At 36.6% G+C, this 25,200-nt stretch overlaps 5 protein-coding genes across 5 annotated transcripts; 1 reads left to right on the forward strand and 4 right to left on the reverse strand.

Annotated features, from left to right (window-relative positions):
- Positions 1-182: 182 nt before the first annotated feature.
- LOC104706021 (UTP--glucose-1-phosphate uridylyltransferase 1) lies at positions 183-4,707 on the reverse strand. Its single transcript, XM_010422141.3, has 19 exons — positions 4,404-4,707; positions 4,278-4,325; positions 3,972-4,063; positions 3,727-3,817; positions 3,249-3,309; positions 3,098-3,175; positions 2,961-3,011; positions 2,784-2,857; positions 2,603-2,675; positions 2,430-2,487; positions 2,205-2,317; positions 1,920-1,952; positions 1,593-1,645; positions 1,438-1,513; positions 1,304-1,360; positions 1,132-1,215; positions 943-1,041; positions 576-752; positions 183-499 (listed from the first exon to the last, which is right to left on the reverse strand). Exons 1-19 carry the CDS (start codon positions 4,466-4,468, stop codon positions 473-475), a joined length of 1,410 nt encoding a protein of 469 aa, XP_010420443.1. The 5' UTR covers positions 4,469-4,707; the 3' UTR covers positions 183-472.
- LOC104706022 (homeobox-leucine zipper protein HDG9-like) lies at positions 4,707-8,957 on the reverse strand. Its single transcript, XM_010422143.3, has 10 exons — positions 8,592-8,957; positions 8,368-8,485; positions 7,916-8,107; positions 7,283-7,780; positions 6,932-7,030; positions 6,588-6,797; positions 6,222-6,405; positions 5,801-6,069; positions 5,556-5,645; positions 4,707-5,355 (listed from the first exon to the last, which is right to left on the reverse strand). Exons 1-10 carry the CDS (start codon positions 8,711-8,713, stop codon positions 4,987-4,989), a joined length of 2,151 nt encoding a protein of 716 aa, XP_010420445.1. The 5' UTR covers positions 8,714-8,957; the 3' UTR covers positions 4,707-4,986.
- A 9,320-nt stretch (positions 8,958-18,277) lies between these two features.
- LOC104706023 (glutamate decarboxylase 1) lies at positions 18,278-22,293 on the forward strand. The gene is made up of 8 exons (XM_010422144.3): positions 18,278-18,541; positions 18,624-18,828; positions 20,055-20,255; positions 20,350-20,564; positions 20,660-20,913; positions 21,391-21,443; positions 21,524-21,699; positions 21,809-22,293. Exons 1-8 carry the CDS (start codon positions 18,456-18,458, stop codon positions 22,134-22,136), a joined length of 1,518 nt encoding a protein of 505 aa, XP_010420446.1. The 5' UTR covers positions 18,278-18,455; the 3' UTR covers positions 22,137-22,293.
- A 366-nt stretch (positions 22,294-22,659) lies between these two features.
- Positions 22,660-23,324, reverse strand: LOC104706024 (uncharacterized). Its single transcript, XM_010422145.2, has one exon. The coding sequence runs from the start codon at positions 23,267-23,269 to the stop codon at positions 22,802-22,804; it is 468 nt and encodes a 155-aa protein (XP_010420447.1). The 5' UTR covers positions 23,270-23,324; the 3' UTR covers positions 22,660-22,801.
- Positions 23,325-23,997: 673 nt separating this feature from the next.
- Positions 23,998-24,667, reverse strand: LOC104706025 (uncharacterized). The gene has a single exon (XM_010422146.2). The coding sequence runs from the start codon at positions 24,597-24,599 to the stop codon at positions 24,120-24,122; it is 480 nt and encodes a 159-aa protein (XP_010420448.1). The 5' UTR covers positions 24,600-24,667; the 3' UTR covers positions 23,998-24,119.
- Between the last annotated feature and the right edge of the window lie 533 nt (positions 24,668-25,200).

Here is a 25,200-nt window from a genome sequence, read left to right on the forward strand (position 1 = left end):
ACATTCTGATCATCATCAATAAATCTATATAACAGTCCAACAATAAGAAATTATAAGATATTACAGAACAGTATGGAGAAAAGAAAAAAATGTATGCTACTAGATCTTCAGTGTAAATTCGTATTTTCCATTATTTCGTTGTTTAAGTTACTTGGAAGCAAAAAAGATAAGCTACAGAAAAATTGTGATCGCAAGCAAAGATAACTTAAACACAAAGAGTTCATTTCACCATTATTCAAAAAGACTTGAAACTTCGCATCAATTAATGAAAGAAAAAGGAAAAACAAAAAAATTAATGTAAGGAAATAGTAAACTCAAAACGTACTTTGTGGGGCTTAACTGCACAAAAGAAAAAACCACTTCTCGTTGTTCTTGTGATCTTTTCACATGAAAAAAGTTTTACCAAAAGTGCTCTCATTTACTAGAGAAGAGGAAGTCAGAAGACGAAGCATCAAAACTCTTTTTAATTTCTTCACAGATCCTTTGGACCATTGATGTCCTGTAAGAACAAAAGACCAGAAGATGAGTCTAGTTATTTTTTATTACAATCACAGTGACATATAAATAAACGTTACCTTATTCTCGAGCGCGGCATTGTCAGGGATTTCAAGTTTAGTCCCGGAGTTTGCCTTTACTGACACTTTGCCCTTAAGAACAACGCTAGAGCCAAACGAGACATCACCCGAGACCTTAAGGCTATCAAGCTCAACTATACTTGGGATGGACTTGAACCGGCTAAGGAAGCTCGCCACCTGTTTATTGACCAAAATACAACAACAAAAAAAAAACAGAATCACAGTTACAACTAGGATGTTAGAACCATTTTGTCTTTGTAAAATTTTCAAGTTAAGTGTAAGTTACAGGCTGGAGCTTCAGAAGCAGGATTAAAATTAGAGAATACTTTATTTTAGATATCCCACACAGGGAACTAACGTTCTTTACCTTTTTAAATTCGGGTCCCAATTCAATAGCTGGGTTTGTGGGGTTTGTCCTAGCTTTGTTTCTTGTGACAAAGCCATCAACGAGTGTGTACAGATCCGACTGTGAAAGATGACTAAAAATTGTTAACTCTCTGTTTCTCATTTAATGCATTTTTGGGAATTTGAGAGGGAAAGGAGTGGATTTGTTTACCTGAACAAGAAGCAAGTCTGAAGTTGCCTTCACTGGCAAGAACCGTGAGCGAGGTACATTCACACCGATTGCATTATCAAAGAACTGTTTGAAAACGGGAAAACAATGAAGAAAATTAACAGCTCTGTTTATTTAAATTATTGCGCTAGTTAAAATAGAGCGCAGTGCATACCCTTATCGCAGCACCAGCTGCAGTTTCCAGTTGAAGAACTTTGACTCCATCAACTTCCTGCCAAGAGTTGAGACAAATTATGCAAAATTGCAATACATCAGATATGTTGCATGGCGTGATTGGAAATCTAGTACCTTTGGGTTTGGGATGATCTCCATTTTAAGTGCATCAGCTTCCACAAGCTTTTTGATTGCTTTCAAGTTAACCCAACTGTAATAGTTAACAGTTAGGTGTCCGCATATATACTTGTTATTCTGAACGTTTTAGGGACCGTAGAGCTACTACTTACAGGTTATTTGTGTTGAAAATCTTGAATTTCTCAATTGATTTGAATTCATTTACCTGCACGAGATACGAGCAATGTCATTCTTAGCCACACACAAGTAGCTAGGGATAAGCAATTTCGTTTCGTTCTCAGAGAAACACTAATACTTTATGCCATCTTATACCACATATAGGTATAAAAAATGTAAGGAGCAGAGGAAGCTAGTCAAAGCGAGCAAAGAGTGACAAACTGCTACAAGAACTACAAACAAGTTCTAGTAAAAATGAAATCTATATAATGAGCAAGAGGGATTTAGACTAGAAGGAGAACTAAGAAGAGCTGTGGACTTACATGTTCATCAGGAACCTGAGCAATCTCCAAAAGCTGAGATAGACAAGAAAAATAGAACAATGAGAAGATCATTACGAAAGAAGACAATAAATATATCTCTAGCTTGGCTAATATATTATACGAAGATGCCACATATAACAAGAAGAGACATTGCAGAATGCACATACAATTTTTATTTAGTACGTAATAACGCCAACTTTGATTAGTAACTTTCTGATGACATCAGGTTTGAGTAGAAACTTTCTAATAAACATTCAGCAGAAAAGCTACATCCAAAAACTTTACCTGAACTTTTCCTTCATAAGAGATGAGAGTTCCTCCCTTTACATCAGCTAGGGTTTTGGGTGTAACCTCCATACAGTACTCATTTTTGTTCTGGATCAGGTGCTTCAAGATTTCTGACGCAACATCGAGTCAAGGACAACCAACAATTAGTCTCTGGTTGAAAGTTATTATCCTGAATGGAACTAAAGGAAAGCCATAAAAGAGAAAACTAGGAAGGAGATATACTCAAGTCAACAATAGCGCCCAAGTTGTCTGAGTTGGCGACGAACACATACTCCTTACCCTGAATAGTGAGAAATTCAGAATCAGAATTAAAATGATAAACGTTGAAAGACAAAGACATCAAAGGATACATTCTGGAAACAAAAATTAACAATAGACTACATCAAAGAAAGAACCTGTGATAAGAAAGCATCAAGCTTGCCACTGTTCATAAGGGACGGGAATACATCGCCATGACCAGGAGGATACCTTCAAAAATACATCTTTTATTAGTGATTTAATGTGATAGCAAAGAGAAGGATGTCCAAATGCAAATGGAATCTCAAATGTAAATGCAATATTGACTGGAAAACGTACCATCCATCCTTGTCAGTCTTTCCTTTGCTAGGCCACGGCACAAACTCATCAGCAACAACACGAGGATATTTGCTCTACATAGTTTAAGTCAATATAATTAGTTGCAGGGTTGTCCTGGATCGTTCAGATAAACAAAGTTTTAGTTTCTTAACTTGTAATGGCATTGACATGAAATACCTGATTAAAAGTGTGAATATCAACATTCGAGTTGGTATATTTTTCCACAATCTGAACAAGACAAAAATCAGTCAGACTACAAGTATAAGATAAAAGTAGAACTAAAAAAGATGTGATCCTCGGTGAAATAGCAGTACCTTTTGGGTGTCATCATGTGTATTGAATGAGTTCATAAGAACCAAAGGAACCTTGCAGCCATACTTGTTGTTGAGATTCTATAGGAAAGTGCTATGTGAGATTACGTAAAGGCACAATGATTATGAGAAAATAAAATGAAAAATGACGAACCTCAATCTGGATAACAATCAGGTCAAGAAATGTCAAACCATCACGAACTTCGATAACCGATCTGCACAGAAACAGGAAAAGAAAATGAAACCTATTGTTTGAAGAAAATGTAGCATAACGCATCAGGGAAGGACTTGATACAGAGACCTCAAGAAAAACACACTACCCCAATCTATAAACATGGAATGTAAGTTCTCATCCCTGAAGCGGGAACTACTATCAAATTCCTGCTATAGTCAAAGCTGACAGATAAATTGTTTACTAGCTAGACTAGGACATCAAGTCTGTTACCGATGGCAGAAAATCTTATAGACCAAGAGATGTGGATTACGGAGCCTATATCTTCACGCTTGGAAATGTACTCAGAATTCAATATCATCTTTGCCATCTCAAAGAGACTAGAGGAACGAAGTCCAAGCATGGATAGAGACGTAAACTGAACTGAATACTGATAGTGACACAAGATTAGAGAGCTTACTTTGGACCAGTGCATCCCATTGTTGTTCCCAAACCTCCATTAAGCTTTAGCACAACAAGCTTGTCCAACAAATATTTGGTCTCGGAAGCATCTTCATTATGTTCAAAAAAAAATAACAAAAACAAAATTCTTTAATGCTATAGAGAAAAGGATCCAACGCAACAGTAGTCTACAGAACACATCCACCATACAAAAAAACAAACTTCAGTAACAGAATCGTAACATTCATAAAAAAAGAAGAATACCTTCAGAGACGTTAGCCATTTTATCATAAGGAACAACAATCTCATCAGTAGGTGTCTGGATCTTGCTCCATTCAATGTGCTGAGCCTCACCGCTTCAAATTCAAATTGAAAGATACAGAGAATTTAGAATCAATTGATAATCTAAATGTAAATCAATCTCCGTCTCTAGATCTGACTCCCAGTCTCCAGATCCGATTCAAAAATCAAAACTACATCCATGAACTGCTTTGGTCTTTACCGATTCACGATTCAATCAACACAACATACGAAAATACCAAATCATTAGCAGAGGATTCAATGACGAACCTGAGGTAACGTGAAACGAGGTTGATGAATCCGCTCTTCTCATTCACACTGAAACAAAAAGGAAATAGATCACAGTCTAAAAGATGAAGAAGATTACCAGATCCAGAATCGACAGCACTCAATCACCTCATCTCAGTAAGTCCATCAACGGCGGATTTGAGCTGCGGGAGCTTCTCGGTTGCGGCGGCCATTGATAGATTTTCCGACGAGAGATTCCGATTCGAGAGAAATTAACACCGAGAGGGAGAGATTGAGATTTGAGATTTGAGATTTGAGATTTGAGGAATGAAGAGTGTTCTCGAATTAAAGCTGGATGGTTACCAAATTATATATATGTCCGTTGTCTTCTCTATACCAAGTGAATCGATTCAATTTAGCCGGTTTTAGTTAGAAAACCGATTAATACCAGTTGTCGATTTAACTCACAAATTAAACAGACCGGAATAGCATCTTAAAAATATCACAAACAAATTAACATGTCATGCAATGGCAACAAGATTGTCAACATACTAGTACTATTGTTTATATTCAAGGCCCTTGCCTTAGATATTTTATTGTAATGAGTTTATAACAAACGAAAAAACATGACTCTCTCCTTAGAGAATCATCGGAGAATACTCTTCTCACTTTATTAATTTGCAAAAGGAAAGAAAACTTAAGAGTTGAGATTTGCGAACTTGTAACTCTCTGATCAGTTACCATCACTCCATCAGTCGCAGTTAAGCATGGCTTTGATCCTTTGAACTGTGGAGCTGATCACGTTATTGACTGTGGCGGCAGATTCTTCCACGTTGAAAGCAGCACTGTGATTCGGATCACAGACAAGGATCTGGAAGGCCACGGTGAGGAGTGTTGAGCTACCACCATCGGGATCCTCGGCCGAACTAGGACGGCCGTCGCGGGAGATGATGAAACCTGAAGGGAGGATTGGAATGGTGGAAGGGTCGACTTGGCCTGCACTGGCGATTGCTGCTGTTTCTAGACCCATTGGAGCGTAGACCACCATACCTCCTAATGCATCTATGGAGCCATCTTGTAGTATCATCAGATTACTATTATTGTCCCCTCCACTTGAAGTCTACATATATAATAATCATATATAGTTTAATGCAATGATATCGAAATTGTAATAGACTTCCATGAAACAAAGTTGACCCGTTCCATGGATTTTTTGGTACTTTATAACAACTATATTTAAATGCTGGTTATGATATAAATTTAAACTAAAAAAAAATTATATCTTGTTAAAATCATAAGGTTTCAGTAGGAGTAATGTACCTCGATAAAATTCACATTGTTCTTCTTGTCGGTTCCGGTGACAAAACGAGCAACCTCGGTCACTGGATTCCCGTTGCAGAGAACGTCCCACTTTTTTTACATACAAGCATATTAGTTTTCTTGTTAGTTACCAAAAAAGAACAATTAGAATGTGAAAATAACGACAAATATTATTCTTAAAATAAGCTGATTAAATATGGACTTTTGTGACAATTAACAATTCTATAATATAATTATATTCTTGCCTGGTGACGAATGTTCAGATTTCTGAGGAAATCGTATACTTGGGGAGGAGGGAGAGGGAGGCATAAAGATGAACCAGCGCAGAGAATGAGACCGGGCGGTTGACCAGCCTCGTTGTTTAACCGCATGGCAATCGTAACTCCGCTGCTGTTGGTTTCAGACTGTTGCGAGAAATCGAGTTTCTTTTCCATTTTTATCATCCATGCAAAGTCCTTCAACATTCTTTCTCCCAATTTCATTACGCTCCTCCTGCCTTCTATTGTTTGCACAACTACAAAAGATGAAAACATGTTAAACTCTAGTAAACAGTAGTTTAAATACCAAAAGTCTTGAAACTAGCTAGCACTTGTGTTGTCTATATTAAATCCGCATGCATATAATAAACTAATATTTTGTATTGATCCTGTTAGGTAATTTTTGTACCTCCAGCGTAGTCATTGTTGGGGAAGTCGGATATGGAGGAGAGATACAGCCTCTCACACATCTTCTCAAGAGTAACGGTCCAACGTCGAGCTCCGTAGCCCAAACCGCCGTATAAGAAGAGGTCTCTGTAAAGCCGATGTGGTCGCGTTTTATCAGTTACTTCCACGTGCTCTATCCACGTCACCTGCCCATTTTCTTTGTTATTTGTTTTGCTTTCAATCACACATATTTTTATGAAAGTCATTGTAGATATATACATACACTAATGACTTCTGTAGATGTCTAGATCAATATGGAGAAATTGAAAAATATGTGAAAAGATTATGTCAAAAAAAAATTAAAAGAGAAGAGAGCTAGATGAGAGACCTTAGAGCAACCATTGGGCAATGATTCAATGAGTACACCAGAGGGATGTTTGGTGCAAATCGGAGCCATAGACTCAAATGCAACGTTTGGGAGGTTACAGGACACGTCAGCTATCATCCAGACATTTTCTTCCATTTGTTGGCAACTTCTTAGGATTATAAACTCTCTCGGTGGCACCAATGGAGACAGTATGTGCATTTGCTCATATATCTATTTTATTTTGAGCAAATTGTAGAAAAGTCACTTTTTTACGTCCAATTTGGTTTCCACCAAGTGTTTATGTAAGCCTAAGAATTTTAAAACGAATGAAAATGTTAAATATCATAAGATTCATAGAGATATACCACTCTCGCCAAGGTTTGTCTTCCGTTGTCCATTGAATCCAACACGCGGATATTTTTAGCTTCGTTGACAATTGTTGGAAAAAGCCTCGCCCATTTCTCCTGCAATATATTTGTGTTAAAAATGTAATTTTGAGAGGGACATACACATATATTACTGAGACGTATTATAAAGATAATTAATTTTTCATATTTACAATGTTTTATTAATGCAAGAATTCTAAATTTTCCTAACAAAATTGAACAAATAAGAAGATTATATTGTAGTTTTTGGATAAATAAAGTATTAAGAAAAATAATAATTCATTCTTTGATGTTAATTAGGTTAGAAATAAAATAACATGAAGTACGTACCGTATCTAAGAACATGTCAACCAAGATTCTTGCATCCGTTTGAACCACCACGACTTCCTTAGAAGACTCAGAACGACCACTTGGGCCCTTGAAATGGCTAATCTTCGCAAAACATTTCTCGTAGTTCGTTGGATCAATGACGAGCCTATCATCAATAGACGACTTCTTCCACAGTTCTTCCATTTGAATGAGATTCATAACCTCTGCCACCGCTTTCTCTGCTGTTTCAAACATCACCAGTTTCTCCATTTGAGATAGCGGAGGGAAATGCTGCAGTGGCATCTCTTTTCTCAGCTGATGTGGTTGGTTGATGCTGATGTTTCCACGAGCATATGGTCCTCTTAATGAGCATGAAGGCTGGGGAAGATGGTTAGAGGATGTTCCATACGAGGCACGACGATTATTGGAGGTTGATGGACCATGGGGATAGGTAAAGGCACCAACGCTAGGCATTGAGTGACCTCCTCGTTGAGCTAGGAAGTTTGAGAATCTTTCAAACTGATATTTACAATTTGATCAACAAAAGTATTAGTGACTAAATGTTTTCATTAGTGTTAGAAATTAGAATTCCATATAGCGACAAAGGAACTCATGAAAGTTTTTTTTTTTTTAAGTATTTGCATAAATACACACCTCGCTTTTGAGAAAAGCATTTTCCGCACGCAGTTTTTGGATATTGCGTTGTTTTTCCTCTCTACCAAAACCACGACCACCACATGGACCGCAAACCACATTCTTTAGTGCGTCTTCCATTGTTGCATTCTCACGTCTCATCCTCATGTTCTCTGCTCTAAGTACTGCGTTACTTTCTCTTTCATTGTGAGACTAGAAAAAAATTCAATTAATCTTAGTGTTTTATAGTTGAAAGTTAGGCAAATCTCATGCATCAATCTAATTTTTGAATAAACAATTAGTGTGTAAATTTCTTGTGGTAAACAACAACAAAATAACATTAATGATGTAGAACAATATTTACAATTATGACTAGTAAATCATCATAAATAGGTAAATTTAAATTAAATCCTTTTGTATTCTATAGTAAACTCTAGTATAAAACAAACAATATGTAAGACCAAACAAATTACCTTGGCTTGGGTTCTTTTGTTTTGAAACCAGAATTTGATTTGTTTTGGTTTCAGATTCAGTTCTTCACCCAATTGACGTCTCTGCAAATCGTCTGGATGAGGACACTCCTTGAAATACCTTCAATCAATTTTTTTTATAAAGATTAACTATGAATTAAGAAGCTTATTTTTCAAAAAAAAAAAAAATAGTGATATAAATTGATAAAATTATATGAAGATCTTACGCTTCGAGCCTTTGAATTTGTTGATTAGTGTGGCGATGGTAATTTCTCCTATCCTGATTGTTGTTGGTGTCCGTAGAATTACCCCGTTCATCACTTGAACTGTCATCACGACTAGAATCCATTGTTTGTTTATCCAAATGATAGCTAGAAAAGTATACAAAAGATATGAACAATGTAAAAGCTATTTAAATAAATTACAAAGAAAACTATATTAGGTAAACAATGTATAAAGATTTCTTTTGTGCGTCACTAGTTTAAACAAATTATATTACATTTTTTTTTTTGAACAAAGAAATGGAAGCCTCAAAAGGAAACAAAACCATTAATGAAAGAAATCTCAATTACAGATTTTCAACTTTTGGGGGAACGTTACTTCAAAAGGTAATTTATAATTTATGTTTTCTATTTATTTCAATAATAATAAAAAAAGAGAATTGTTTTATGTAGTGTTTGGATTTTAGATTTATATCCATCCAAGTTTTATTTAGCGTACATCATTAATGGTTGTAAATCTGTAATATGATAAAAATATTTTTTTTTCACTAAAAATATAGTAAAAGATAACTAAAGATACATTTTGCTGAGAAAAAAAAGATAACTAAAGATACATTTTAACATTCAATGTATTAAATCACTTAGGTATCATTTTATTAGCATCGCAAATTAAAAGCAAAACAAAATCTCTTTGTAAAATAGGTCACATATGTCATTAAGTAAAATTGTATTTTTCAAATTAAACGAACTATGAAAGTTAAAATTTTTCCATATTTTCCTCTCATTTTTGGTTGATGGTCCACTAAATCAAAGAAAGACAAAAAAAAAAAACTGAATTACCTCATGCTTATGTGAACAACAGCTTTTTCTGCATATATTATTCGAGTTTGCAAAAACACAATATATTCAGATATTTTAAAAGTGATCTTAAAAAGATAATGACAAAATAGAGATTATTTAGTTAATGTCCGGTCTATTGTGGTCCAATGGTTATTAAAAAAAAAATGATGACATCATGTTTACATAAGTTTTCTCACACAATAATTGACAAAATAACGTTTATTTTGTTATATTATTACAAGTATGTAATTTCTAAAATTAAATCTCATTTACAAGATACAAAAAAGTATTTAGATAGCCTTCTTAATTAATAATTCCTAAATACATGAAAAATTCAAGCCATTATTATTATGAATATATCAACCAGTTCATATTATGAAGATAAATAGTAAAACTTCTATTTATTATGAGTGTTAACTTTTAGGATTTGTTATTAAAATTAATTCAATAAGAGAAAGACATATTGGTAACAAAAAAATCTTACATATTATATTTTGATATGTATAGAAATATATCATTTTCATGTATGGAATAAAAATAAATATATATATATATATATATATATATATATAAAACCCTTCAAATTTATTTACTAGTATGTCTAGCTGAAATTTGGTATCATTTGTTTTAGGATGATTTTCTTCCTACAAATAGGAGTGTAACATTAGAGTGACACGTGGTTTTGTTACATAGCCATAGTCACAAGAATTTATTGTGATACATGTTAAAGTAACATCTATATTAAACAAGCGATTACTATGTATATTATTATTTTTAAAGTACATTTTATGTTATGCCTTTTAAATTTTAGTTATTTAATTTGTTTTATTTACAATATTAATCCTTAACTATTTTCCTAAAATAACAATTTTTTTAAACTCATTTAATGGAACTATATTAATCAAACAAATTTATTTACACTTATTGCCATAATAAGCTTGACACCATCTATACTTTATGATGTTTCCAAACACAACTCTACCCATTAAATTTTAAAACAAGATTAAAATCTGAAAACCTATTTTAATAGATCTTAAAGAACTGTATGTGATAGTCTATATATACATTTTTGAAGTACATTTTGGGTTATACCCTTTAAGTTTAACTTATTTAACAAAACTTGAAACGAACCGACTTGTTTTTTTTTTAAATTAATAAATAATAAATATAAATATAATATAGATTACAACTAGTGGTCCCATACCTACTAGCCACCTATCCACAACCACAAACAACAGCGGAAAATAACAATACCAATAAATATCTAATAATAAAATAACCAATAATAATCCATAACAACAATCCAATAATCAAACATCAGGAAACATGAAACCGGCAACCTAACAATGTTTTTAAAGAAACAACTCTAGCAACCTAGCAACGCCAGACAACATACAATCGAGTCCCTAGAATATCCTCCTCTTCATCGCCTTGATTCCACGATCACACTTTGTCTTTACCTGCACCACAAACACATATTGAGATGCATGAGTATTTGATAAACACTCAGTGAGGCAATCCTCCATCTACTGGGCTATACACACAAGCAACAGTGATACCAATGTTCCAAACAATCAACAAACAAGACATACAAACCAAGAAATCAAACATCATCTCGCTGGAAGGGAGGTGTCGACCGACACCAGCCAAGTGTCGACCGACACTGGCCTTGGTGTCGACCGACACTGGCCTTGGTGTCGACCGACACTACCCCACAGTGTCGATCGATGCCTAATTTGCTGGTGTCGATCGACACTCCCTCTGCAACCACGATCCGCTCGAAGCCGAGAGTCGAATCTCGCTTCCCAACCTCTTCCAAATCGTCCAATACTCAAAACCCAAGCCAAATACGTCCATAGGAACCTGTAACAACCAATCCCAGCAAGAAAAACACACAAAACAACAACAAACCAGCAAGAACAAGGAAATCAAAGGCTTAGATTAGCCATGGTCATGCACTCACCTCTTTGCAGGAAGATTCAGACCAATAACAACGAATCCAACCCTCCTAGCAAGCCTCTAGATCCTTCCTAGCTCCAAATCTCACAAGAACAGCTAAGAAAATCACAAATCTCACCAAAAATCTTAAGAACTCTCTTTTTCCTCTTTTTCTCTCAAAAGCGTTAAACGACGACAAGAGAAACTTCCCAAAACCCTTCTGGCCGACAAAACACTTAAATATCTCGGTTTAGTGGTTTTTTTTCCTAAACCAAACCGGTCCAAATTGATAATTAAATCGAACTGGTCAAACCAGAAAACATGGGTGTCGACCGACACCCCCTTGGTGTCGATCGACACCCTCCCGCAAAACGCACAGTTTTTGTTCACAGATGTTACAATTCTCCCCCACTAACATAGATTCGTCTTCGAATCTCAACCAAACATCAGTCAAGGACTCCCATGCCACCGTCTCCACGGCCCGCACTCCTCCGACCGATCTACGAAAGGTCACCTCTAGGCGATAGACTCACGCTCCAGGCATTATTTGCTCTCGACTTTTGGACTTTTCTTTACTCATAGGCCTAAACCTTGAGTTTTTATTGGCTCCTCATCAGACCTAAGTCTGCATGCCATAATGTTGGCTCTTCATCGGGCCTAAGTCCGCATGCCATAATATATAAGGAAAAATCCAATACTCGCCTCTCGAGTTACTACCCTACAGCGCGCCCCCGGATCGTCATCCGAATTCGATATACCAACCATACTCCCAAGCCACATAGTCTCAGAATATGGCGGTACTAGGAGAACCTAAGTTCCACAAGTGTCGCGAGCAAACAATTCTGAACACGTCTGAGTCCTATCCCTATCCAGGTTTCCTTCCCGTGGCTCGCGTAAGACATCTCAATGTTCTACTAACCACATATCCCCTCACTAGAATACCTCATGACCACACATTGATCATCTCACTGCCACAAGGGCCGCCACAATAGCCGCCACAAAGGCCAAACAAATGTCCTAAACATGACCGCCACCAAGGCCAAACAAATGTCCTAAACAGGACCGCCACCAAGGCCAAACAAATATCCTAAACAGGACCGTCACAAAGACCATCTGTCCCGAAGGACCGCCTAAACAGGCACTCTGGCTAAACAGCCCGCCACAAAGGTCACACATCTAGCTAAACAGCCCGCCACAAAAGCCACACATCTGGCTAAACAGCCCGTCATAAAGGCCACACATCTGGCTAAACAGCCCGCCACAAAGGCCACAAAATGTCTCAAAAGACCGCCACTAAGACCACACAATGACTAAAAAGTCCGCCACTAAGGCCTCACAAGCCCTTCCAAGGCTCTCTCCACTAAAATGGACAAATTTTAACTCACATAAAACTTTCCATTTTTTAACACTTTCCACTTTTAGAAACTCCTAATTCAGGAAACTTTCCTCCAAAACCCCACCTCACGGAAACTTTGTACCCCAAGAACCACCTCTTCTTGTTACTTAGTCGCACAACCAACCACCCCAAGCGACCAAGTAAACAAGAGAGATGGGCTGGAATACTCCATTCCCGCTCCAGCCAAGGATTACAGATGGGACCAGGCTAGACAAGCTCAAGTCGCGGCTTGCTTCTCATACCACTTCTTAAACCTTGCCTTCATCCTCGCCTCAGGCTCCCAAGTCTGTTCCTCAACACCATCACAGTCCCAAAGGACTCTCATCAAAGGAATCTTCTTCTTCCGAAGTTCCTTGACCCTCCTCTCGAGAACCCTCACTGGTCTCGCCTCCAAAGTCATGTTAGGCTGAAGATCCTCAGGAATCTTAGCCAACAACTGATCATCCTCACGGAGACACTTCCTCAACATAGAAACATGGAACAACTTACGGAATGCACGCATAACCTCAGGTAACTCCAGTCTATAAGCCACTGGTCCAACACGCTCAATCACTCTGAACGGCCCCATATACCTCTGACTCAACTTAGTCTCAGTCAATGACCTGTTCAGACCCCGCAACATGGCCATCTTGAGGTACACTCTATTTCCTACCTGAAACTCAAGATCTCTCCTCCTCCTATCGACATAACTCCTCTGCCGATCCTGAGCCTCCTTCATGTTCAGCTTGAGAACCCGAATCTTTTCTGAGATCTCCTGAACAAAATCTGCCCCGTAAATGCTCCTCTCCCCCACTTGAGTCCAGCATAACGGTGTACGACACGGCCTCCCATACAAAGCCTCATAAGGAGCCATCTTAATACTCACCTGATAACTGTTGTTGTAAACAAACTCTACCAAAGTCAAATGATCTGCCCAATGGCCTCCCCAATCCAATACACACATCCTCAACAAATCCTCCAGCGTTTGGATCGTCCTTTCTGACTGTCCATCTGTCGGGGATGATAAGCTGTACTCATATGTACCTTAGTGCCCATCTCTGCCTGAAACGCTCTCCAGAACACCGAAGCGAACTTAGAAACCCTATCAGACAGAATGCTCACTAGCACCCCATGCAACCTGACTATCTCCTTCACATACTTCTTAGCCAAAACCGCTGCTCCATCAATCTTCTTAATGGCCAGAAAATTTGTCGACTTAGTCAACCGGTCCACAATGACCCAAATAGCATCAAATGTCCTGGACACTGGCAAACCTACCACGAAGTCCATAGCAATCATATCCCACTTCCACTCCGGAATGGGAAGACTCTTCAGTAACCCTCCTGGAACCTGATGCTCAACCTTCACTAGCTGGCACACATCGCACCTCGCGACCCAACTAGCTACATCCTTCTTCATCCCGACCCAATGATAGTACCTCTTGAGATCACGGTACATCTTAGTCGCTCCTGGATGAATAGAAAACTTGCTCCCATGAGTCTCTCTCAGGATCTCCTGCCTCAACTCTTCATCCTTGGGCACATATATCCGACCGTACACCAAGATAGTACCATTATCGGAGACCTGATACTCTGAATCCACATCCTTTGAGGCATTCACCAGCCCCAAATCCTTCTCCTGAGCCAACCGCACTCTACTCAGAAGATCTGCTCTATCAACCGCCTCCAAACCCAACGGATCCTGAGACACAGCACACAAACTCAACGCACCGATCTCTCCTACCAGAGACTCCATCTCCTGCTCCTGAGCCGAAGCTACCCTCTTCCGACTCAGAGCATCTGCAACCAAGTTAGCCTTACCAGGGTGGTAGGCTATCTCCAAATCATAATCCGCCACCAGCTCCATCTACCGCCTCTGCCTCAAGTTCAGCTCGGGCTGAGTGAATATATACTTCAGGCTCTTATAATCTGTAAACACCTGCACTTTTGCACCATAAAGATAAGATCTCCAAATCTTTAGGGCAAAAACTATAGCACCCATCTCCAAATCATGAGTAGGATAGTTGCCTTCATGCTTCCGCAACTGCCGCGAAGCGTAGACAATCACCTTCCCATGCTGCATCAGAACACACCCGAAACCAACTCTAGATGCATATGTATAAACCAGATAGGGTTCTCCCTGCTCAGGCAAAGCCAACACCGGTGTAGTAGTCAACATCTCCTTCAGGCTTGCAAATCCCTCCTCGCACTCCTGTGACCAAAAAAAGGAGCATCCTTCCTTGTCAACTTAGTCATAGGACGTGCTCTGCTCGCAAATCCCTGCACAAATCTCCAGTAGTAACCTGCCAGAAAACTCCTGATCTCTGTGGCATTCTGCGGTCTAGGCCAATCTCTGATAGATGAATCTTCTCTGGATCCATAGAAACTCCATCTGCAAACGCGATATGACCCAGAAAACCCATCTCACGCTGCCAAAAACTGCACTTGCTCAACTTAGCAAACAACTTCTGCTCCCGTAGCTTCTCCAAAACTGCCCTCAAATGCACTGCATGCTTCTCATGACTCTTAGAATAAACCAGGATATCGTCGATGAAAATGATGACATATACATCCAGGAACTCCTGAAACACACTGTTCATCAATCTCATAAACGCTGCTGGTGCGTTAGTCAACCCGAAAGGCATTACCACAAACTCATAATGCTCATACCTCGTCCTGAATGCAGTCTTCCTCACATCTGCCTCATCTATCGGTATATGATGATAACTCTACGCCAGATCTACCTTGGAGAACCAAGTAGCACCCCTCAACTGATCCAACAACTCATCGATCCTCGGAAGAGGGTACTTGTTCTTCACCGTGCCCCGGTTCAAACCCCTGTAATCAATACACAACCGGAAACTCCCATCTTTCTTCTTGACAAACAACACCGGTGCTCCCCACGGTGATACACTAGGACGGATGAATCCCTTAGTCAACAAATCCTCTAGCTGTTTCTTCAGCTCTGCCATCTCTACTGGAGCCATTCTGTAAGGAGCCTTGGATAACGACATCGTCCCTGGTTCTAGTTCAATCGTAAAAGGATCAGACCGAGATGGTGGTAACCCCTGCAACGAATGGAACACATCCTCAAACTCCTCTACAACCGAAACACCGCTAACCGTAGACTTCCCCACTGATTTTGGCATGGATATGGTAACCAAATAAGCCTCACGGTCCTTCTCGATCATCTTCCCAGCCTGAATGGCCGAGATCACGAGACTCCCCGAAGTCGGTCTAATACCCTGAAAAACAAACTTCCCTCCTGGACGCTCAAACTCCACTCTACCCCGATAGCAATCCAAATGCACCATGTGCCAATGCAACCAATCCATCCCGAGAATCACATCATACAACTTCACTAGACTGATAAGCAAATCCACTGGCCACGACTCTCCTGCGATCTAAATATCAATTCCTCTGGCTCGTCCAATAACCCTCAGGAACTTGCCTCCTGCCACTCTGACAACTCCTGAACGCTCCCCAGGATCCCCTCTGCACACTCCGGAGTAATGATGTGATTGTGGGTAATGCTAACAACTCCTTCGATTCACGCCTTGTTTCCTCTACACTTATCCCTCGCAATTAACTTCAATCCTCGTTCTCCATTTTCGCCTTCGCAGAAAAAGAGAAAGAGAGAAACGAATCGTGAAATCAAAAAAAAAAAAGAACCCTAATTGAAGTTTTTTCCCCAAATCAAAACGACGTCGTTTTGAGTTTCATTCCAAAAACTCTTGCCACATCATTGCTTATGTGTCATATGAATCACTCATATTTAACAGTTGACTAACAGTGTTTGTGTCAATGTAGTATTATCGATAACGCTTCAAAGTCTGGCTAGTAATTTTGAATTTTATTAGAGTTCAGGTTGGATAATACACTTCTCTTTTGTTCAGGTAGAAATATACACTTTACAAATAGTACGGGTAGAAATATACCCTTTTCCCGTTAATAGTATAGATAAGTATAACATTAAATATAATCTTAACTTCACCTTTTTTAAAGTTTAATTTCATTTGTGTGTGTATATATATATACATTTCATCGCACTATTTTGCCATATGAATACGTGTTATTTAATCTTTTAACTCATGAAATTTAAAATAGTTAACCCATGTGTTTATCTCCTTTTTTTTTCAACTAATCAGAATCTTTTATCTAATATTTTATTAAAAAAATATATCAAAATAAAATTTTAAAACAAAAAAAAATAAGGAAACAAATTATGTATACTTTTAATAAAAAAAAAATATTGGATTGATTTTAGATTTTACAATTAAATGAAGTTATATATCGGTTTAAGTTTATAAATGAGAAGAGTTTATATTTTACAATTAAAACGAAATTATATGTCGGTTGGATTTACAAATGTGGTGGTTAAAGTTTAAATTTTATAATTACAACAAAATTATATGTCGGTTTGGGTTTACAAATGAAGTAGCTAGAGTTTAAACTTTTTAGTTAGAACGAAATTCGATTTGGATTTAATTAAAACAAAATTATAGATATCGGTTTGGTTTATAAAAAAGCGGTTTGAGTTTTTTATTTTACAATGATGTATATAAATTTTATTTCTTTATGTTATAAAGAAGTGAATAAAGAGATTCACATATAGGATGGACCCAAGTATCGGCCAATAATCTTTAATTTTTAAAATAAAATGTGAAAGATAAAGTTAATTATATGACGCATTAGGACTCAATAATAGAGACTAATTGAATAATATGCAATACCTTTACAGTTAGTTCTTAGTTGGATATTATAAGTCGGTAAATATATATATGATTACAAACATCAACTGTGCACTATGCAAGACCTTTAATCTTAATTACGTGGGCGTAGTATACTAGTATAGTATGACATGAAAAATTCACGTACTACATTATGTGACTTGTTTCATTTTGTATTTCAATAACCATTTCCCCTGTGCGGCTATAAAGAATACTAACGAATAACGACGTTCATAGAAAGTTAAACCATCCATACGCGTCATCTTCAGTGTTCTAACAATGTAAAAAGTGAAAACATGTGGTCTAATCGTATCATGAAGACAAAGTTAAATATTCCCCGCTAATTTAAACAAACATTTTGCCTTTAAAGAAAAAAAAAACAAATTAGCAAAAAGAGATTTTTCTGAGAAGACTTTTGTATTCACATCACATAGTCAAATATTCAATTCAATGCATTATGAATATATATTCCATAAAAAGCTTCTCTAAACCCCGGATCTCTCATTCATCATTTACTTAGCATTGAATATTTTTACCGTGTATAGTCTTTTTTAGAAATCTTTTGATCAAAAACAACAAACAAGAAAAAGACACTGTGTTTTCATTAGGATTCTAATTTAGATTTTGAAAAAAGAAAAAAAATTCTCAAAAAGAGATTGACGGATCAAAAGTCTCAACACTGAACGAAACTAGGGGCATTATTCTGCTAATTCAAACAAAGTTTAGGCCTTGGGGAAGAAATATTCTCACGAAGGAAGTTTCAAAAAAATCGTTTGTATAATATATTATTATCCATCCCAAGTAACCCACATGGTAACCCAATCAATCAATATCATTAACTAATTAATAGATATAAAACCCCCCTAAGGTGTTTCTCTTATTCATCCATTCCCATTCAGCACTTTCCTCAATACCACTTTCTCTCTAATAATCATCTCTTGGTAGTTTTTCTCTCTCTCTCTCTCTCTCCCTCTGTCTCATCGCCGTGATGGTGCTCTCCCATGCCACGTCGGATTCGGACGGCTCTGTCCACTCCACATTCGCTTCACGATACGTCCGAACTTCACTCCCTAGGTAATATATATTCATAACCAAAATCTTGATCACATTATATATATGTAATATCGGCGAATAAAATTGTAAATACCATGATCAGGTTCAAGATGCCCGAAAACTCCATGCCGAAAGAAGCAGCGTATCAGATCATCAACGACGAGTTGATGCTTGACGGTAACCCAAGGCTAAACTTAGCCTCTTTCGTGACGACGTGGATGGAGCCTGAGTGCGATAAACTCATCATGTCCTCCATTAACAAGAACTATGTTGACATGGACGAGTACCCCGTCACCACCGAACTCCAGGTATTTTTTTTCTTTTTTTCTTATCACATATAGTCATGATTGTTTCAGAATTGGGTTTTAAACATAATTAATTTACTTTTTTTTTCCACAAACATAATTAATTTACTTATCGCATATACATATGAAATTAATGATTTTAGGAATTTTGAATTTTTTTTTCCAAACGACTTGTGTGATATATAGAATGTGGTCGCGTTAAAATAAACTCCATTGATATATTTGGATCGAGATTATACGGAATACCTTGATGGATGTTTCGGGATTGCTGTAGTTAAGACCATGATTAATTAGTATAACTCATAAAATGCTAATTTGTTATATTGACTGAATCTTATTTTTATATATGTATACCAACTTGGTTTGACTTTTATTTTTTTGGCTGTGGTGATCAAATTTTGGGTGATTTGGAATACTATAGTATTGAAGTGTACGTAGAATATTAAATCTATTTAATTTCCGCTTATGTAGACAGTATTTTCTTGGGGGAGGTTGGATCTTGGAAATACTAGGCGTCCATGTCGTAGTAGTTGGGTTATTCTCTGATTCGTGAGGGTCTTTTTAAAAATCTATGTCTTATTAATATTTGAAACTAATATTAGTTTTTATCATTTAATTAGATGCTTTGTCATTGAATATATATTTTTATATGTATAAAATATGAACCAACTAGATTGACTTTTTCTCTGGCTGTGTTGATCAAATTTGGAATAGTTTGGACTATACAGTAATGATTAGGGGGGAATATTTTTACTACTTTATTTCCGCAAATACCAGACAATTGAAATTGCTGGATAACTTTTTTTAATAATTATTAGTATATTTTTGATCGGCCATCACGGAAATAAATATGAGAAAACAATAGAAACTTTCAAATTATTACATTCCTCCAAATTTAAATTGACAACTTAAAAAATGACCAAAGTTTTAACATGTATTTATTCTTTTGTCAACTATCTGATTGTAATTATTTTACATCATAAGGTAAAGTACATGATATCATGTTGGATTATAGAATAGTAATTGCCATGACTTATCCCCACGACGTAGTGTGTACTGTATTATCTTAGTTTTGCACTTTGCTTTTACATCTGTCACGTTGTTAATTATCCACTAAGATTATATATATTATAAGTAAGCATCAATTTCGATGTGATAAAGTGATTAGTCAAGTTGGTTATTTCACTAATAATTCTTTGTCAATATTGAAATAAACAAATAAAAAACAGAACCGATGTGTGAACATGATTGCACATCTATTCAATGCACCGTTAGGAGAGACGGAGACAGCCATCGGAGTAGGAACCGTTGGATCATCGGAGGCCATAATGTTGGCCGGTTTGGCCTTCAAGCGTACATGGCAGAACAAGCGCAAAGCCGAAGGCAAACCTGTCGATAAACCCAACATTGTCACTGGAGCCAATGTTCAAGTAAATTTAGCTAACGTTTTCTAAATCAAATCTTTAATGATCTTAATCATTTTGATCAATTATTTTCTTATAAACAATATTTCAAAATGTTTAGGTGTGTTGGGAGAAATTCGCTAGGTACTTTGAGGTTGAGCTCAAGGAAGTGAAATTGAGTGAAGGATACTATGTGATGGACCCGCAAAAAGCTGTTGACATGGTTGACGAGAACACTATTTGTGTTGCGGCCATTCTTGGTTCCACTCTTAATGGAGAGTTCGAAGATGTTAAACTCTTGAACGATCTTTTGGTTGAGAAAAACAAAGAAACCGGGTAATTAGTTAATGGATTGTTTTTACATGACACTACACGATAAAGAATATCTAAGTTATATATAATATAAAAACTAAAATATGTTTTTTTGATAGTTGGGACACACCCATTCACGTGGATGCGGCAAGTGGAGGATTCATAGCACCCTTTTTGTATCCGGAGTTGGAATGGGACTTTAGACTGCCGTTGGTGAAGAGTATCAATGTGAGTGGTCACAAGTATGGACTTGTGTACGCTGGAATTGGTTGGGTGATTTGGAGAAACAAAGAGGATTTGCCTGAGGATCTCATCTTCCATATCAATTACCTTGGTGCTGACCAACCCACGTTCACTCTCAATTTCTCCAAAGGTAAATTTACTTCTTTTATTTTTCTTGCTATTCCTATTTCTTTTTTTGTTCGACTTTTAATTACTAGTCATGAACAAGTGATGGAAATAAAATTTCCTTACCATTTTATTATACAAAAAGTGATTTCATAATCATTTTCATTTTTTATTAATTATTTTTGTAATAGTCTACTAGTCTTTTTCTTAAATAATTTTTATAGTAGTCTAGTAGATGATATCATCATTGTGATGGAGCAACTGCGGTCAAACTTTTTTTCCATTAAAAATTGGGAAACTTCACATAATGTTTTCCATTTTTTATAACTTTGTACTATAGTTTAAGGAATCGGTGGTAATCCTTCATAAATATAAAACAAAATGCTGGAAGTCAAATTTGTTTCCATTTTAATAAAGGGGGAAAACGCAACTTAGAGATTGGCGTATTCAAAAAAGTTCTGATTATTATAGTATTCATTGGTTATTCTGTCAATAAACGCAGGTTCTAGTCAAATCATAGCTCAATACTACCAACTTATCCGATTAGGCCACGAGGTATGTCTGTCCACGATTTTTATAAAAAAAGTTATGCTAATTAACTACACATTACTTAACAATTAAAATGTATAAAACAGGGTTACACAAATGTGATGGAGAATTGCAGAGAGAACATGATCGTGCTAAAGCAAGGACTCGAGAAGACAGAGAGGTTCAACATTGTTTCGAAGGACGAGGGAGTGCCACTTGTCGCTTTTTCCTTGAAAGATAGCAGCTGTCACACTGAGTTCGAAATTTCCGACATGCTTCGCAGGTTGGATGTCTTAATTAATTACAAAGATGATTTCAGTCAGAACTAATATATAAATGAAATTATGAATACGTGATATATAATTAATATCTCTAAATATTTTGAAATGTAGGTATGGATGGATAGTACCAGCCTATACAATGCCTCCAGATGCACAACACATAACTGTTCTTCGAGTGGTTATCAGAGAAGATTTCTCTAGAACACTCGCTGAGAGACTTGTGAGCGATATTGAGAAAGTGATGCATGAGCTCGATGAGCTTCCTTCGCGAGTGATCCACAAAATATCACTTGGGGAAGAGAAGAGTGAAGCTAACAGCAATAACTTGATGGTGACGGTTAAGAAGAGCGATATCGATATCGAGAAGCAGAGAGACATCATCAAAGGCTGGAAGAAGTTTGTCTCTGACAGGAAGAATAAGACGAATGGTATCTGTTAATTGAATGTTTGAAGACTTTATTGATAATGCGTTGCATTGATTTGGAGATTTGAAGGTTTCATTTCCTTTATTGTTGAACCAAGTTTCGTTTTATTTTGATTTGTATTTCGTTTGATACTATTGCAACATTATAAAATAATTAATTTCCTTTTATTAATGGGCTGATTTTTTCTACCATTGCTTTTTTTTATATATTTTTTTTTATAAAAAGTTATATTTGAATCTTTGACCTTCAAAGTGAATTTTGACTGCTACCTCATAATTAAAGCAATGAAAACAAATTTTCTTCATTGTCTTGTTCAAAATAAATTAAATAATGTTCAAAAACGAATTAGAAGCATCCAGGTTCAACCTTCTTTTTTATGACTGTAGAATCCTGACCAAAAACCAAGTTCCGGATTCTGCATAAAACTCAAATACTACTTGTAATAATAATAATAAAAAAGGATCATCGTAGTTTAAAGAACTGAAATTAGAAGTTAACTAAATTATACTATAGATGTTGGACAAAAAAAGAACTCAATTATAGAAGACTTTTGGTTGTTATTCGAATAGATAGAACGAATTGTAAATCAAGATCAAAGTGGAATAGAAAATAAAAACATAACTTAAAAAAAAAAACCTAATAAATCAATACTTCGAATTCTAACAAAAACAAAGAAACCCTAAGCCGGCGAAGGGGCAGGAGATGAAGCAGGAGATGAAACCGCCTTGTTAGAGCAATGTCTTTTGATAAGGCCATTGAAGAAGTGGTTACGGAAAGATCCAAACACGGTCTTCACACAATCTTCTTTCATATTTAGGATCGCGGCACAACAATCAGATCCAATAGCGGGTTTGTGGGTGATGAATGCTTTTCTGATATCTGCAAAACAAGTTTTTACCTCCTTGCAATCAGCCAAGCATTTGGCAACTTCCGGTGGTGGGTTGAATGGAGTTGGGTGGAAGTGGCCAGCCGGGAGTGGAGGCAAGGCTCTTCCGGCTCTAGGGAATGGGAAACGTGGCTTGTGGTACCACCACTGGATCTTTTCATTACGTAATGATGGAGTTGGCTCCAGAATCCTAGCTGTGACTTGGGATGTGACACAGCATGTAAAGAGGATCATAGCAACAAGAACTGTTGGAGTATTCATCTTCTTTTCTGAATTCTTGGGAAGTTAGAGTTTTGTTGAACGAGAGGAAGAAACAATTTACTTTTCTTGTGATGGTTTTACGATGGTAAAACGTTAGGGCTTATATAGAGGTTTAAACAGGATTTTGATAATTTCGAATAATCTATGTATATTTATCAGTCGAATATTCTTTGATATATAATGAAATATGATGTTATCGTACATATTTTTTCTATTTAATTTCTAGTCTAGATAATATTTTAGACCTGTATAAATTATAGAATGATGTTATCTTGAGAAAGAAAAAAAGGTCTTATTAAAAAATAATGGAGTACAGCAATATCTTTCTTTGATTAGGCAATATCATCTCTATTCCAATTCAACACAGTTTTGGGCTAATCAAGTTTAATGTTTTTTAACCTGTTCAATTTGGGCTGACAACTAAGAAACTGGACCATAAAAAGTCCATTGGCTAGAAAATTATTTGTGTAATCATTAACTGATAAATAAATAACTGATTACACTTAACAAAATATGTACTTCTAATTTGAAAAGGTAATAATTAACTATGAAAGTTAAAAAGTTCGAGATATTTCCCTCTGTATAAGAAATTAGTTTCAATTTTCGTTCATTATTATATCTTATGTATGTTAAGATCAATTATTCCAGGATTGCGTAAACCATGCATGATTTTTTTTTTTTAAAACCATGCATGATATAATACACAAAATAATAAATAAGTAAAGCACTGCTAAACGACAACTTTATTAATTAAGAAGAAAATACTTAAAAAAGTGTAACATAATAAAAAGTGAAAAAGAAAGAAAACATAACTAAAAAAGAACTACTAATTAAGAAAACAACAATACTCCTACATCTGCCTAGGCGAAGGAGCAGACGGAGTGGATCCAGCTTTGGTGGAGCAATGTAGCTTAACTAAGCAGTCAAAGAAAGGGTTGTGATACGCTCCAAAGACAGTCTTCTGGCAATCTTCATCCATCTTCTGGATCGAGGCACAACAATCCAACCCAATAGCGGGTTTGCGGGTGAAGAAAGCTTTAGCAATATCCGCAACACATGTTCTCACATCCTTGCAATCGGACAAGCATTTGGCGACAACCGGTGGTGGATGGAATTGAATTGGGTGGAAGCCAGCCGGGAGTGGTGGGAGGGCCTTTCCGGTGGTGGGGAACGGCCAGTGTGGCTTAGGGTGAAAGTAAGGGTAGAAATGGTGGTAATGCCACCATTGGAGCTCTTCAGTACGTAACGATTCCAAATCTTTTGCTGTGACTTGAGATATGACACAGCTTGAGAAGAGAATCAAGGCAGCAAGAATTGCTAGATTCTTCATTTTTTGGATATTTTGGGAGACTTTTTGAGGTTTGGGTATGTGAAATGAGAAGAAATGTGGTTTTGTGATGGTTTTTGAGATGTAAACGACGTAAGGGTTTATATAGAGGTTTTAAATTCTGGTTTTAGATTAAAACTTCTTTGGTTGGTGATAATTTCGAATTATGTATATTATCTGAATATTCTCTAATATATACTCGATGTTGATTTTTTTTTTCTCACGGCGTGAATAATTGATGTTTGTTGTGAATTTGTGATCTTTTTTTCGCTTGTGAGATTTGTTTGTTTCGTTAAAGTTTGGAAAATTACCGTGTAAAAATAATGTGGTCACTTTATTGAACTAATCTCGCTATATATGTTTAACGTGCATGCTCCCTATTTTTGAGGTTAGGGTTTTTTTTTTCGTTAAAGAAGAATATGCTGGAATTCAAAGTGTTAAATTTGGGATATTCCAACAGTAATATCTGCTTCGTATATTTGTGGGAATTAATTACAAGATAATAAGATATCTAATTAAGTAATTAACAGCCGTTGAGAAATATATTCGTACGCACATTGACTAACTGACCGATGGCAATGTCACAAGTAGTTAAAATTTGACG

The sequence above is a fragment of the Camelina sativa genome, chromosome 8 (assembly GCF_030686135.1).
Source record: "Camelina sativa cultivar CO46 ecotype springtype chromosome 8, ASM3068613v1".
Lineage (NCBI taxonomy): Eukaryota > Viridiplantae > Streptophyta > Magnoliopsida > Brassicales > Brassicaceae > Camelina > Camelina sativa.